At 56.4% G+C, this 15,432-nt stretch overlaps 2 protein-coding genes across 10 annotated transcripts in view; one reads left to right on the top strand and one right to left on the bottom strand.

The window, feature by feature from the left end:
• The window catches only part of ZBTB17 (zinc finger and BTB domain containing 17), a 28,882-nt gene extending 16,057 nt beyond the window's left edge, over positions 1-12,825 (top strand). For 2 of the 6 annotated variants that reach the window (XM_070768441.1, XM_070768443.1), the window contains 14 exons: positions 6,684-6,890; positions 7,744-7,932; positions 8,556-8,696; positions 9,030-9,149; positions 9,683-9,924; positions 10,001-10,143; positions 10,240-10,540; positions 10,727-10,814; positions 10,930-11,046; positions 11,137-11,257; positions 11,505-11,635; positions 11,947-12,156; positions 12,272-12,361; positions 12,446-12,825. In XM_070768441.1, the coding sequence (XP_070624542.1) occupies positions 6,686-6,890; positions 7,744-7,932; positions 8,556-8,696; positions 9,030-9,149; positions 9,683-9,924; positions 10,001-10,143; positions 10,240-10,540; positions 10,727-10,814; positions 10,930-11,046; positions 11,137-11,257; positions 11,505-11,635; positions 11,947-12,156; positions 12,272-12,361; positions 12,446-12,729 (2,382 nt within the window). In that variant the 5' untranslated portion in view covers positions 6,684-6,685 and the 3' untranslated portion in view covers positions 12,730-12,825. Of the gene's footprint in view, positions 1-2,151; positions 2,311-4,624; positions 4,648-6,683; positions 6,891-7,743; positions 7,933-8,533; positions 8,697-9,029; positions 9,150-9,682; positions 9,925-10,000; positions 10,144-10,239; positions 10,541-10,726; positions 10,815-10,929; positions 11,047-11,136; positions 11,258-11,504; positions 11,636-11,946; positions 12,157-12,271; positions 12,362-12,445 lie in introns of those variants that run through there. The other 4 variants (XM_070768442.1, XM_070768444.1, XM_070768445.1 and 1 more) reach the window with 4 other exon arrangements.
• Positions 12,826-14,082: 1,257 nt separating this feature from the next.
• Positions 14,083-15,432, bottom strand: part of SPEN (spen family transcriptional repressor) — a 92,584-nt gene continuing 91,234 nt past the window's right edge. For all 4 annotated transcript variants that reach the window (XM_019976131.2, XM_019976130.2, XM_070768439.1 and 1 more), the window contains one exon: positions 14,083-15,223. In XM_019976131.2, coding sequence (XP_019831690.2) covers positions 15,092-15,223 — 132 coding nt within the window. In that variant the 3' untranslated portion in view covers positions 14,083-15,091. The remainder of the gene's footprint in view (positions 15,224-15,432) is intronic.

Below are 15,432 nucleotides of genomic sequence, written 5' to 3' on the forward strand. Positions count from 1 at the left end.
AGTACTAAACCTTGGCAGGGAGCGTTATATAGAAGGAAGCAGTGATTTTCAGGGTAGGGGCCATTACTCAGTAGAAGATAAAGCATTTGGGGGCTGTTGGGAAGGGCTGAGTCAGGTTTGTGGGTTTATATAAAGTGGAAATTGATTCTAAAAGTTTGAGAAACACAAGCTTAATAGAAGAGCTGTATTTGCTGGGCAAGGAGGCAAGTTCCATAGGGCTGGTTTTGTTGATATTTGCTTCTCTGTCATGTTGCCTGTTGATATTTGCTTCTCTGTCACATTGCACTGAAAAGGGACGGGTTGTCACACCGGGTAGGTTGGTGGGGTTGGGCAGGGAGGTTTCACGTTTGCAGGGCTGGCCTGCTGTGAACTTCCGTTTCCTTGGCCCAAGTTTGTGTATGCCGAGTTGTGTCCAGGAGCCACCAGTATTTCTAGAAAATCAGGAATGCTGATCCTTGTCACTGCTCTCAGATGCCTCCAGGCCTCTGGATGGCTGTGTTGTGTCCAGGCCTGTAGCTGGCACAACTTCTAGGAACCAGGGACTGTGGTTCATTTAGATCGGCATCTGGTGATTGGCCAGTTGTTTCCTAGCTTAATGGCTTCCCTATGTGCCACAGTTTGGAAATCCTGCCTGCAGTTTAGTGCTGATAACCTGGGTAATATTTCATGTTTGACAGGTGCCCATTCGACTCTGAGATAGAGCGGTGCTCTGTGGACCCACTCAGAGCTTTGGGCAGGCCAGTCATCTGGAAGTACATTTGGGGTTTACCAGACAGTTGTTTGATATAAAGTGCTTCCCTGACAGAGAAAATCGCTCTTACTTGTTCTTATCCAGTATCCTCTCATCTCTTAATGTTAGTTGGGCTCTGGGATTTTTCCAGATTACATTTAGAAGGAGTAATGAGATTATTACAACGTCTAAACAAGGTTCAAGTCACCAAGTACACTTGAGGTGCCCAGCATGAAAAGATAATGTGGAAACCATCTGATGTGGTCTTCGGCCTAAAAATATATGTAGTCTGCATCTGTTTCCTGGTAGCAATCATTCGCTGAGTGCTTACCACGTGCCAGGCACTGGGCAGGCCCTTTGCTTACATTACCCAATTGGATCCTGTAACAAACATGGGAAGTAGTTCCATTGGTTCCAGTATGCAAGAGAAGGTCATCACCAGCTGGTGTGGTGGGTCCAGGCCCTGGATTTGGCCCTGCTTGGCTTGACCCGAGGTTCTGCTGCCTGCATGGTGCTGAACTGCCTCTTAGGTCCTTACCCTTGGAGGTAGCAGGGTGGAACTTGGTGCCCAGGGTAGCCATGCTCTTAATTTTGAGGTGATTGGACTGTGCCATGTTGAGGACACTCCATAGATGCTGTTCTGTTGATACTGGGGGGTCTGGGATTCAGGTTTCATTGAACTGAGTAGCGTGAATTTCCTGACACAGTGAGAAACCTTCCTCACCTCAGCAGTCTTTTTGCACATGTTTTGGATCTGAAAAGCAAATGAGATGGATTGTATTTTCTCTGGTGCCACCGACCCCCCTGCACCCCCTGCACTCCTGTCAGCCTTCGAGACCCTTTCCCCTCCTCAGGGTAGCCCGGACCAGAGTGGCCTGGAGCACAGTTGGAAACGACCCCGTCTCTGCATGGGACTGAGTGTGGCACCTGTACCTTGCTTCTTTCTTATTACAGATATCGTTAAATGTTGAAAAATGTTCTTTTATAAAAGCATATGAAATGCACAGGTTTATATAATCTAGGTGAATCCAGATAAAGAAACAGAGAGCTTCCAGTATCTTAGAACACCCCTGATTGCGCCTCCTCCCATCCAGAGAGAACTGTTACCCTGAAATTTTTCATGAATCATTCCCTTTTCTTTACAGTTTTACCATCTGTATCAGTTATCTCTCTCTGTCAGCCAACCATCTCAGCGCTTAGTGGCTTGAACCATCAGCAGTTTTTTGTTTCTCCCCGTTTCATGGGTCGCCTGGGCAGTTGTTTTTGTTCCATGAGGTGTTGGGGGTCATTCCTGTGCCAGCATTCAGCCAGTGGCTGGGCTGGCACCCTGGCATTGTCAGCAGGGGCATCTCAGCTCTTCATCGGGGGCCTGTGCACAACGGTGTCTCCTCCAGAGCCCCTCGTGTGTTCTCTGTCCCCAGCAGGAGCACCTGGGCATCCGCACAGCAGGGCGACGGGGCTCCAAGCAAGCAAAGCAGAATCCTCCAGACTTCCTAAGGGCCAGGCCCGGGATTGGCACAGTGTCACTGCTGGTCAGAGCCACACAGAGCCGCCCAGATTCAGCTGGAGTCTCGTGGCAGGTGTGGCTGGATGGAGGGATTGCTGGCCGCTGTCTGTGGAGACTGTGCCCACCGTGCCTGTGTCCGTGTCGCCTGTTTGGAACCATGCTGCGGGGCTTCCCCAGGTCCCTCATGTTTTCATTCCCAAATGAATTTCTTGTGAGGCCGCCAGGGCTCATGTCCAGCCAGGCTGCTCGTCCTCTGGGGAGCATCCCAGCTCTGATGACGCGGTCTGCCCCAACAGTCAGGGCCATTGACCTGGCAGATGGCGATATCACGGAAGCTGCCTGTTTGCAGGCAGGAGTTGGTCGGAAACTTGAGGGCTTTGGGCTTGGTGGGCTCTGCAGTGTTGTCCTGTGTGAGTTTCTTCTTTCTTGGAAGCAGCTTTAAATAAGGCCCACGTGTAGCGCCCTTGAAGCAAGGTGAAATGAGGAGGAAGGCATGCTTATGCTTGGCAGAGGGCACCGCATAATATGGCTGGGCTGGAGGAGCTGCACTTGATCCCGGTCATGGGTGATGAGAGGTGGGATGGCTGCTGATTTTACTTTGTTTAAAGTCTCCTCAGATAGTGCCCCCTCCTTACATGGACTTGGGACTCCTGGCTCCCACCACACTGCCTGCCCCTGGAGCCCCCACGTCTCTCTGTGTGCCCCTTGCATTCACCTCTCTTTTTGGTCCCCTTTAAGCTTGCTCAGATTCTGATAGGTTCCTTTCACTGTAGAGCAGGGGTCCCCATCCCTTGGGCCACAGACCAGTATCTGTCTGTGGCCTGTTAGGAACTGGGCTGCACAGCAGGAGAGTGACCGGTAGTGAGCAAAGCTCCACCTGTATTTACAGCTGCGTCAGTCACTTGCATCCCCCGCTACGCCCCGGCTGTGGAAACATTGTCCTCCTTGAAAACCAGTCCCTGGTGCCAAAACGGTTGGGGCCCACTGATACCTGGTTGTAGCTCGACCCCTCTGAGGGGACACCCCTCACTGGCTCTGGGCACTGCCTGGGGGAGAAAGGGGCTGTGGGAGCTTTCTTAGGCAGCAGGCTCTGGGAGATGAGTGGGTGAGCCTGGAAGACTGCCCCTGGGCTCTGCACTCCACTGCCCCTGGGGGTTTGCAGTTATGAAACCCACAGCGCTGCTGACAAGTGACAGCGTTTAGCACTTGGCAAGCCCCCCAGGGGCCAATCACAAGATGGGGCTTGTGAGCATGTATGTGTAAGCACTGCTGTCTGTCTGTGGGGATGGTCTTTTTTCTCCTTTTTCCTTCCTTCCTTCTAGTTCCTCTCCCTGCTTCTCCCTCCTTCCCCTGCTCCCTCCTTCTCTTTTATCCTCTCCTGTTTTCTGTCCCGTCCTTTTCTTTCTTTGTCAGAACAGATGATCTTTTAGGACTGTTTCTCTTGTTGGAACAGCTCTGGAGGCTTCAGAGGGATTCCAGAAGGCTTCAGTGTTCTGACACCCACATCTGGGGAGGAGCCCACTTCTGGGCAGGCATGTCTCATTGGAAAGCTGTGGTTAGCTTTAGGTGGAAAACATTACTCAGGGCACACAGCTGCTCCTGTGCGTGTGGGGGTGCTGGAGCTACTGGGTCACGGAGCACCCTCTCCCGGGGACCTTTATCAGCCTTCCTCCAAGGCCTCTGCTGGACATAAGCACCCGCCCCTATACCACCCCCCACCCCACCCCACCCCCACCGCACCGTCCCCCATCCCCCACCAGGAGTCCTGGGCTTCAAGGAGCCCTTTCCCCTAGAAGCCTCGGGGAGTGTGACAGCCTGAGGGCTTGTTGCAGCCCTGGTTCCAGGGAAGGCTAATAATCACCTGACCTTTAAGCCAGCTGGTCTCTCCACACTGTTGGCCAGGAGTCTTTTCTCACGTTTATCTTCCTAACAAGTCAGATCACTTTCCGGCTGGAGGGTTCTGCTTTCAGCTGGCTCCAGCCCAGGGGCATGAGAACAACTCTTTGCCTCTTGTGTGGGGGTGGGAGCCAGGGAACTCGTGTTCAGCCAGCACTCCTTTTCTGAGCCTGGGAGCTGCTTCCTCCTGGCTCCTAGTGAAGGTGAGAGAGCCAGGCCCCCCACCAGGAGGGACTGGTTTGGGTCTGATTGGAAAGTTCTGAGGGGATGATTCTGCAGCTCATCGAGGAGGCCCTTGTGGTCCTTCACTCTGCACTTGGGAGGTGTCTCACCCGAGGCTCCCGAGGAAAAACAGGGTGAGCTGGTGACTGGAACTCAGGGGCTGCCCATGCTCACATACACACATTTGTCTGCTCGTGTGGCTTTTAACACAGCAGGGAGAAGACAACTCAGAGGTTGCTTTGGCCCAGGCCTGTCCTTGCCACCCACCTTTGGTTCCATTTACACCTGCCTGGTATGTACCCCCTTCAGGTCTCTGGCCTAAGTGCCCGGCCTGTGTGTTTAGCCCACAGGCTGGGCACTGGTTCTTTTCCATGTCGCCAAACTTCTCCCTTGCATCCCTTTAGGTCACTAAAGGGAATGAATGGGAACTTTTCCCAGGGATTGAAGGCCTTTATGGGGTAGCCCGGGCAGTAGCAGCCTTTGCTCCTGCGGCCCTGTGGTATGCCGGCTGGTTTGTTGCCCGGCAAGTTGTTCAGCCACCTCGAGTCTGACCTCTTGGCTCCAGAGCTGGCTTCCAGCTCTTCCCTCCGTATACATAAGAACCTCGGGCCACAGCCACTTCTAATCTGAGTGGTCCAGGAAGCTGTGCCTCTGGCTGGGAGGCTGTGTGTGGAGGCTGGGGCCAAAGGACAGTCCTGGGGATGCTAGGGGAAGGGAAGGGGGATTTTCAAGTCTCCGGCAGCAGCAGTTCTGAACTCATGACTCAGGGGCTGGCACCCCGTGGCACACGGCCTGTTTTCACTTTCTGGCCCCCTTTACTTGATGGAGCCCTGCCCACCTACCCGGTGACTTGTCCCAGTTCAGCAAATACACCCCTCCACTTTTGATAAGTTTCCAGACACTGTGGAGTGGGTGGGCTGTGCATCCTTCAAAGCTGATGGATCTGTGCCGGCTGAGCCACGTGCGTGGGGGCTTGGCTTTCATCATGTCTCATCACAGCCAGACAGCCATACATGGTCACTGTGCCTACAGAGCTGCAGCGTGGTGACTCAGCCCTGAGAGGCTGATGTAATGGGGGGAAAACCGGAGCCAGAGTGTGGTTACTGAAACCCGGAGGCTGAGAGCCACCCCCTCACCCCACTTCTCCACCCCAGGGTCACCCTCGCCTGCCCAGGAACCACCTAGGGCAGCTCTGAGCAGACCCAGGTCTCAGAGCAGAGGTTCCAGAAGAGCTGGAAGAGAAACCACTGCCTCTTATTGGGTGCCGGGCCAGGGTGTGACAGCCCAGCCTGGTTGGGTTTGTGTGATGTGGTCACAGGAGTGGGCATGGACATTTACTTGGAAATTTGTTCTTTCTTGAAAGGAGAGCCTGCCTGCTTCTTTTCCTTAGAAAATACTGATCTTGAGAAGGACCCAGGTGTGGTATTGAGGGGGAGGGGAGAGCCATTTTAGATTCTTATTCAGTCATGGCCTGTGCAGTTCAGGGTGATTTGGTCCCAGGCCATGCAGTTTTTGTGAGCATTTTTACTTGAGATAGTTGTGAAATTTCCAGGCAGTAACTAAGCAAGGCCTTTGACAGAGAAACTTCAGCCAGGCCGGCAGCTCTTGGGTTAGGATCAGAGTTCATTCTTTCTCAAGGGACAACCTAGAGAGGTTTCCAGAGGTGGAGAACACACCAACTTTATGTAATTCACTGAGCCCATGAAGTGGGGAAGAGCAGGAATCATGGCTCCTAACCCCCGAAGGCCAGGTTTGCCGTGGACAAGGGGACTTGCCCAGAGCCCTGTGGGTGCTGCAGGAGAGGGGCCGGGCCTGATGCGGGCGCTGGAACATCTGCCCTCCGAAGGGCATGTTTCCTGTGTGCACGGCACACGGAGTAGAGTGAAAATAAAGCAGGAAGGTTTTCATGGAGCCCAGTACATCCAGTTGAAAGATCTGTTGTTTATTCTAAGATTCTGTCATGCATTCTGTTTGTAAAAAAATGTTAAGCAACCGTTTTATTTTTTTTTTTAAGTGCTGACAGTAATCAGTGTTTTGTGTTTACTTGGTTTTTGACTTTTTAATATCATTTACATGCTGAGACATGAAGGTGACTGTTTCGTGTTGGCCGCTTCATGCTTTTTGGGTTTTGGACCTTCCCTGGCCAGTCATTCTAAGAGTCTAGAAGCCAGCCCCTGGTCGGTCTGGGCCTGCAGAGGCACGTGGCCTTTGTGGACTTGGTTCCATCCTCCCTGTCCCCCTGCTTCTTGCCCTGGGGTGTCGGGATCGCTGGTGGGGCCGGTTGGTGTCCTTCCTTGTGGTAACGTGGAGGCCTGTGGCTTTCCCCAGCCATGGATTTTCCCCAGCACAGCCAGCACGTCTTGGAGCAGCTGAACCAGCAGCGACAACTGGGACTTCTGTGTGACTGCACTTTTGTGGTGGACGGCGTTGACTTTAAGGCTCATAAAGCAGTGCTGGCAGCCTGCAGCGAATACTTCAAGATGCTCTTCGTGGACCAGAAGGATGTGGTGCACCTGGACATCAGTAACGCGGCAGGTACCCTGCTGGGTCCAGGGCCGAGCTTGTGGTGGGCCCCGTGCCACACACGGCCCTCCTTGAGCAGCAGCTTCTAGCTGTGGGGGACGAGGGGTGGGTGCCAGACTTCCCACACAGGACTCGGCCATAAGTGCGTGAGTACCAAGTTCTTACCATGATTGAGGGGCCTCTTTTGACTGGGAGTGGGGTGGTAAGGGGAGAGTGGCAGGAAGGCCTCATGATAAGCTTCAGGACGAGTGAACACAGGACAGGCTCATCAGAAGCAGCAAAGAGCAGGAAGGCTCTGAGCCCTTGGTCCCTTTCCATTGCTGAGTCAGTCTTTGACCCACTATCCCAGTGCCTTGATGGCAGTGGCAAGGTTTGGGGTCTGGAGGAGGAGTGTCAAGAAGGTCTTGGGATTGAAGAAGGAGCTTACTCATCTTAGGTTCAGGTTCCTAACCCAGAATGACGTGCCATGCTGCCAGAAGTTTGGCCAAGGTGTTGTTTCCCCATTTTACAGATGCGGAAACTGAGGCCCAGAGAGGTCAGGTGACTGGCCTGGACGTCAGATAGAGGGTTGTTGGCTAAGCCCTGATGAAAGCCAGTGGTGACGCACTCTGTCTTCTGGTGATGAAGCGCAGTGGCTGGGTGGAGGGTGCTCAGAGTGGCCGTTCACACCCTCTGCCCTCTGTGGGTGTGCTTCTTTTTGGAGCCTACCTCTCCCCTGGCACAGGAGATGGGGGAAATGGTGGCCTGCTACTGCCACTCTGCTTTTTATGAATCCCTCGATCCTGCTATGGAGTGGAGTGACTGGACAGGGTGTTGGTACCAGGTCTTGAGATGGGTCTGTGACAGATGTCTGTGTCCTTGGCAGGCCTGGGGCAGGTGCTGGAGTTTATGTACACAGCCAAACTGAGCCTGAGCTCTGAGAACGTGGACGATGTGCTGGCCGTGGCCAGCTTCCTGCAGATGCAGGACATCATCACGGCCTGTCACGCCCTCAAGTCACTGGCTGAGCCGGCTGCCAGCCCTGGGGAGAATATGGAGGCCTCAGCCGCAGAAGGTAAGCTTCTTGGCAGGCTGTTCCTGAGCAGGTGACTCTTGAAGAGAGCTCTGCCCCTGCCTCTGGGTCAGCGTCATATGGCCTCGCCTGCATTGTGGGGAGCTCGTGGGGAGGAGCTGCAGCAAAGTCTGAGAATGCCTCTCAGAGGGGCCCTTCTGCCCTCCCTTCCTGAGGGCACTGGGCAGCCACGCCTGGCTCAGGGCCTTTGCACCAGAATCCACTCCTCCAGCAGGCCTCCTCTCCCCCCACCTACTCCTGCTCCTCTAGCTCCTCAGGAAAGCCCCCGAGGCCCGATGTGGGCCAGAGTCCTCCTGACACACTTTGAGAAAAGCACACTCCTCTGCATGTAAGCAGCAGTCTCTGATTAGCACCATTTCATGTGTGAGATCTGTTTCCCTGACCAGTCTGCCAGCCCCACGGCTATTACATCCCAGGCCTAGCTGGCAGTCTTGGCATGATGTTGGTACCTGTGAAGAGTCTGTTGAGTGAGCCAGCCGACAAACCACTTCTTAGGTATATCCCAAGGGAGGGTCTGGAAGAGCTAGCGAGTTCTGGGCCACTTCACCGCTCCCAGTGGTGGGCACTTGATGGGAAATGGCAGGTCTGTCCTCTTCCATCTCCAGTGGGTGATAAGAGAGCCAAAGAGGAGAAGGCTGCTGCCACTCCACTGAGCGAGCTGGACCCGGCCAGGAGCAGTCCGCCCACGGGCCCAGGCCGGGAGCCCAAGGAGGAGCGAGGTGGCCAGGCCGAGAGCACGGGCAGCGGTGAGTTGCCATGCTGAGGATCCAGCTGGCTGGCCATCACCTGCCTGCAGTGTGGGCTCCAGCACCACAAGTGGCTTCCTCGGGAGGCTCTTGGGGGTGAGGGGACACAGGCAGCTGCATCCCTTGAGCTCAGGCTCCCCAGAACAAACTGTTGGTTTTTCTGGGGCATCTGTTAAAGCCAGAGCAGAGACTCAAACAGCCTGAGCTGGGATGTGCCGCCCCACCCAATCTCCTGGGGCCACAGCCACTTCCAGAGGCCTAGTCCAGGACACCCATCCAGCCCCTGGACAGAGGGCCCCAATCCAGCCCTGGATGCCCCCACCCCCACCACAGGTGCAGAGCAGACGGAGAAGGCAGATGCTCCCCGGGAGCCTGTGGAGCTCAAGCCAGACCCCACGAGTGGCATGGCTGCTGCTGAGGCTGAGGCTGCCTTGTCAGAGAGCTCAGAGCAAGGTACCTTCCACCGGCTAGGTCGGCCCTCACTTAGGTCAGCGTCCCCCACTCTTCCTGCCACAGCTGATCTCACTCTGAGTCACTCTCTCACATCAGCTTTTGGGCCAACATCATCTTTCCTCATTCCTTAACTTTGATGTATATCCTGGCCTTGCTTCCTCGTAGCACAGAAGTATGGCTGTCGCAGTACTGGCCCTGCTGTTTCTCCCTGAGCTGAGCACCATGGGGGAGCTTTGCTGCCCCTGGCACCCACCCCTGCCCCTGCCCCCAGTGCTTTTTGGCTGACAGCATCCTTCCCACCTGGGTCGCCAGCTTGGGGACCTGGTGGACTGAGGCCTATCTGTAACCTTCAGGTAGCACTGTCCGGGTCATCAGTCTCCCTAGGCTTCCTCCAGCCCCCCGGCGGCTTCCAGACCCTGCCACGCGCTTGCGAGGCGCCCACGCAGAGATGAGCCCGCCCCCAGCCTCATTTGACACCCACCCCCCACCGTCCAACCCCCAAGATGCCTCAGTGCCTGCTCTTCTCCTGGCAGAAATGGAGGTGGAGCCGGCCAGGAAGGGAGAAGAGCGAGAGGAGGAGGAGGGCGCCGCGCCGGCGGTGGTCAAGGAAGAGGGGCCACCACTGGAGAAGGGCGAGGCCCCAGAGGAGAGTGAGGAGTCAGCCAGCACGGACTCGGGCCAGGAACTGGGCGCTGAAGCGCGAGGCCTGCGCTCGGGCACCTACGGCGACCGCACGGAGTCCAAGGCCTACGGCTCGGTCATCCACAAGTGCGAGGTGCGCCGTGGGCGGTGGCGGCCCGGCCCCGGGCCCCGCCCGGCTCCGCCCCTGACCCCGCCCCCTGCGCCCGCAGGACTGTGGGAAGGAGTTCACGCACACCGGGAACTTCAAGCGGCACATCCGCATCCACACGGGCGAGAAGCCGTTCTCGTGCCGGGAGTGCAGCAAGGCCTTCTCCGACCCGGCCGCCTGCAAGGCCCATGAGAAGACGCACAGGTAGGCCCCGGGGCCGCCCCCTTCCTCCGCCTGACCCACCCTGGATCCCCGCCGAGCGCCCCCTCGCGACCCTCCTCCTCCACGCTCTACCGCCAGCCCGCTGAAGCCCTACGGCTGCGAGGAGTGCGGCAAGAGCTACCGGCTCATCAGCCTGCTGAACCTACACAAGAAGCGGCACTCGGGCGAGGCGCGCTACCGCTGCGAGGACTGTGGCAAGCTCTTCACCACGTCGGGCAACCTCAAGCGGCACCAGCTGGTGCACAGCGGCGAGAAGCCCTACCAGTGCGACTACTGCGGCCGCTCCTTCTCTGACCCCACGTCGAAGATGCGCCACCTGGAGACGCACGACACAGACAAGGAGCACAAGTGCCCGCACTGCGACAAGAAGTTCAACCAGGTGGGGGGTGGGGGTGGGGCGAAGGGGAGGCTGGGGAAGAAACCGGGAGGGCCGATCCGGAGGGGGTTTGCCTTCGCCACAGGACTGGAGGAAGGGTGGAACCCCCACAGGGTGCCCCGGAGAGGGCCAAGACCAGAGGCTCCGGGGAGGGAGGTGCTGGCCCTCTGACCCCCTGTCTGGGCGCAGGTGGGGAATCTGAAGGCCCACTTGAAGATCCACATCGCCGACGGGCCCCTTAAGTGCCGGGAGTGTGGAAAGCAGTTCACCACCTCAGGTAGGACCTGGCTGGCCCCCGCCACCCCACTTCCGCCCCGGCCTCCACCCCACGGCGCCACCGCGCGCCCCCCCACCCCCACCCCCTGCCAAGCCTCCCCTTGGTCTCGCCACAGGGAACCTGAAGCGGCACCTGCGGATCCACAGCGGGGAGAAACCCTACGTGTGCGTCCACTGCCAGCGGCAGTTCGCTGACCCCGGCGCCCTGCAGCGGCACGTTCGCATTCACACGGGTGGGTGGGTGAGCCTCGCGGGGGCGACGCGGGGACATGGAAGGAAGGGAAGAGCTGACATCTTGTCCCGGCTCCTGCCTGCGTCCTCAGGTGAGAAGCCATGCCAGTGCGTGATGTGCGGCAAAGCCTTCACCCAGGCCAGCTCTCTCATCGCCCATGTGCGCCAGCACACAGGGGAGAAGCCCTACGTCTGTGAGCGCTGCGGCAAGAGGTGCTGCCCTTCTGCCTACCCACTCCCCACCCCCACCCCCACCCCCCCCCGCCCCCACCAGTCCAGGCACAGTGGCATCCCAGTACTGGGTGGGCGGAGAGGCTCAGACAGAGCACAAGCCTGCTGTGTCCGGCCCACTCAGGAGCCAGTCACACGGCTGTCCAGAGCAGGTCCCCAAGTCCTCTTCCATCTCAGCCCCGCCTTATCCTGGGTGGTTCAGTGCAAGCCCCTCCCTCTGGCCCTGCAGATTCGTCCAGTCCAGCCAGTTGGCCAATCATATCCGCCACCATGATAATATCCGCCCCCACAAGTGTAGCGTGTGTAGCAAGGCCTTCGTGAATGTGGGGGATCTGTCTAAGCACATCATTATCCACACTGGTGAGTGTGTGCCCACTTCTGTCCCAGGCCCTGACCCCGGGCCGGGTGGTGCGGGGGGGAGGGGTGGGAGACGCCCTGGACCCCAGCCTTGGGAGCTGACACTTGCTGCAGGCTGCCTCCAAAGCAGTTTAACTCCCAGGAGGGCCCCATTTTCTCAGACCTTCTAGAAGGGCCACCTGTGCTTCAAGTGGCCACCCCAGAGCATTTCCTGCTGGAAAGACAGGGCTGCAGGGGAAGCTGGAGGCCACTGAGGTCCTCCCCCCCTGCACCCTCCCCCCAATGGCAGGAGAGAACCTTGCCTCCCCCCCCAGGAGAGAAGCCCTACCTGTGTGACAAGTGTGGTCGCGGCTTCAACCGGGTGGACAACCTTCGCTCCCACGTGAAGACTGTGCACCAGGGCAAGGCCGGCATCAAAATCCTGGAGCCAGAGGAGGGCGGTGAGGTCAGTGTGGTCACTGTCGATGACATGGTCACGCTGGCCACCGAGGCACTGGCAGCAACGGCTGTCACGCAGCTCACAGGTGCGGACATCACTTAGCTCCCAGGGCAGCAGGGGGTGGTCACAGAAGGGCTGCCTCTGGGGCGTCCTCAGAGGAGCAAGTGACCGGTCTCAGGCCTTGCTGATTCCGCCCACAGTGGTGCCAGTAGGGGCCGCGGTGACTGCCGATGAGACTGAAGTCCTTAAAGCCGAGATCAGCAAAGCTGTGAAGCAAGTGCAGGAAGAAGGTAAGAGGGGAGCAGAGCTGCCTTCAGGGAAGGTGGTGGGCCTGAGGGTCCTTCCTGTTGTGACCGCACCCCTACCTCCCACAGATCCCAACACCCACATCCTCTATGCCTGTGATTCCTGCGGGGATAAGTTCCTGGACGCCAACAGCCTGGCCCAGCACGTGCGGATCCACACGGCCCAGGCACTGGTCATGTTCCAGACAGATGCGGACTTCTACCAGCAGTATGGGCCGGGCAGCACGTGGCCGGCCGGGCAGGTGCTGCAGGCTGGGGAGCTGGTTTTCCGCCCTCGGGACGGGGCTGATGGGCAGCCTGCCCTGGCAGAGACACCCCCCACAGCCCCTGAATGTCCACCACCTGCTGAGTGAGCAGGCACCCCTCCTCCTATTTAAGGATAGATGGCACCCTAGAACTGAGAAGGGTGACCCCATTCCCTAGAGAGAATAAATTTGATTATTTTCTAATGCTGCCTGTAGCTCCCTGTGGGTGTGGGGCGGGGAGCTGGCAGCTCTAGCTGATACTACAGAAGGGCTTCTCCACTCAGCCACCAGCCAGCGGAGACTGTTTCTTGGGAAGGCCAGGCTGTCCCTTTGCAGGGAGCCCCAAGACCTGTCTAGAAGGAGGCTGACTCCTTCGTCTGAGTTGGGGTGTGGGCAGCACACCAGAGAAACTGCGGCTCCACGAGCCCCATCCCCTCATCTGGTCTCCTCTTTGGAGGCCACTCACTTGCTCAACCTGAGGATTGGACCTTCCCTCTCTGCCGTGAACACGGCTGTGACCCTGCTCCCCTCTGCTCAGGTGTTGGGAGCTGGGCCCAAAGGGCTTGGCCACACTGCTTACCAGGATCCAGGGCACCCATGCAGGGCCCAGCTTGAGGGCTCATTCAGCCAAAGCAGCAAGGTAGGCAGAGTACCAAACCAAGCAGGCCACAGGCCAGGTTCTTTTGGGCTTAAGGAAGCCAGAGCGCACCACACTTGCTTCATGGTAACTCTGGCTGCAAGATCAAGGCCAGGCCAGCGTCATCTTCTGGGAACATTTACTTGCCCTCAGTCAGTGGATCTCTTAAGGTGAGGGGCTGGAGGGACAGGAGTGAGCGGCCAGGAGCTCTGGTGGGGAGGTGGGCTGTGCAGCAGCGGGGGTGGAGAAGCAGGGGCTCCTGAGACGCCGTCTCTGCTGCCTTTCCATATGGCTCGTCCCCAACAGCTGTAACTCCTCACTCAGAGATGGCCCCATCCAGCACTGGAGTCCGGGGATACTGCAAGTGAGACCAGTCTTTGTGTTCAGTCCCTCCTGCCCAACTGCTCATCTTGTGGTGGGTCCAGCTGTTCGGAGGCAGCTGCTGCAGGGTCAACCTGCACCTTATCCAGAGGAGGAAGGGACAAGACCCCAAAGCTTAATATGTGTCTGAGTTTGGGCAGTGGCTCTATTCTTTTACCAAATTTGAAGTGCCTTCAACATTACCCAGAAACCAGTTGGGACCTTGAAGTGTCACATTACCACCACAGCAGTGAAAAGGTGGTTCAAGTCGTCGTCTGTGATGAAAGTTTTTTTTTGTACAAGATAAAATGATCCTTGGGCAGGACTAGTGGCAGGAAGGAGATGGGTTCCATATACAGACTTAGGGGGCTGAAAGCAAACTTGGGGTGTGAGGGCTTACTGTTCCTAGAGGCCAAGGACCCCTGGTCCTCCCATCCAAGTCAAAGTCACATCCACACTTGACATGTTTTGTATTTTTTAATAAAGTTTGTAATCCAATGGACACACAAAACAAAACTGCGCTGAGAAAAACAGTTTCATAAATTAATAAGTGTTAGGAAGTTGAGGGAGAGGTCAAGGTCACAGGAAGAAGGGAAGCCAGTCTTTTTGTGTGTGTGACACTTCCAAATTGTGGGGTCAGGGCCCGTGCTATAACGAAGCGCACTTATACAAATGAGTGACAATACAAAGTCTGAGTATGAAAATAAGATTTTCTCTGAAAACACATTTTTGGCACAGATTAAAAAAAATGTATGTCAGGGAATTTGATTTTTAAGTCAGTATTATATATATTTATATATATTATATATTTATATATACACACATCCCAAGTTCTGCATATTCCACTAGGAGAGAGAATCCTTCCATTTGCTCTTTTTGATTGTAAACTGTACATCCTGGGTGCATCAAAGATGGTGGTGGCAGAATTAAGAGGTGACATCCAAATGAGCAAGGGGAAGGAGGAGTGGGGACCAAACAATGAAATGTTCCTCGACCCCAAGGTTTCAGCAGATGTTTGAAGTCCTGCGTGAGTGCGATGTGTGTTCACGTACACCAAGACATCCAGAGTGTCACAGCCTGTCTTCACTGTGCAAAAGTCCAAGTCACTAATTTAGTGCAAAGGCAGTTCTGTTTTGTTTCTTAAAAACAAAAACAACAAAAAAAATCCCACTGCCCTGTTCCTTTTCTCCAAAAAGAGGAGAGAGAAACCCAGCCTCAAGGTGTCTGCAAGTCCATCGGTTGGTGGTCTGTCCTTGGGCTAAACGTCATGTAAACATACAAGTAGCAGCACCACTGCCCAGAGGGATCTGTCCGACTGAGCCGGGCGGGCGGGCAGGAGGGTGAGGCTGGCCGTCTGGCAGTGGAGTCTGTCCCCTTCGGCAGCTTCTTCCTCCACTTGGCTGGGTTGTCCTGTGTGTTATTTTTTGCTGCAGAGCCTCAGGAAGATGCACTGAGTGGTGACCATTCAGTGGCTCACACAGAGGCAATGACAATCATGAGGTGAGGAGAAATGTTGGAGATGCTGGCCAGGAGGTCAGGGGCCAGCCGGGACAGGTGACTCTCAGAGAACTCGCAGGGCGGGAAGATCTGCAGCACGTAGGCAGGCTGGAGTGGGGACGAGAGAGAGAACTGGGACCCCCGGCTTCACATCACCCACCCACTACCTCTCCTCCCTCAAACTCCCAACTGGGGGGCCCTGAAGGCCCAACACACGGAGCCAGGCTGAGTCAAGTTTCCAACCAGCTAAGGTCTCTTGAGACTTTCAGAAGAAAACTAGGTATCAGAAAACAAGCGAACTGACTGCCTCCCTGGGA

Source organism: Bos indicus, chromosome 16 (assembly GCF_029378745.1).
Source record: "Bos indicus isolate NIAB-ARS_2022 breed Sahiwal x Tharparkar chromosome 16, NIAB-ARS_B.indTharparkar_mat_pri_1.0, whole genome shotgun sequence".
Lineage (NCBI taxonomy): Eukaryota > Metazoa > Chordata > Mammalia > Artiodactyla > Bovidae > Bos > Bos indicus.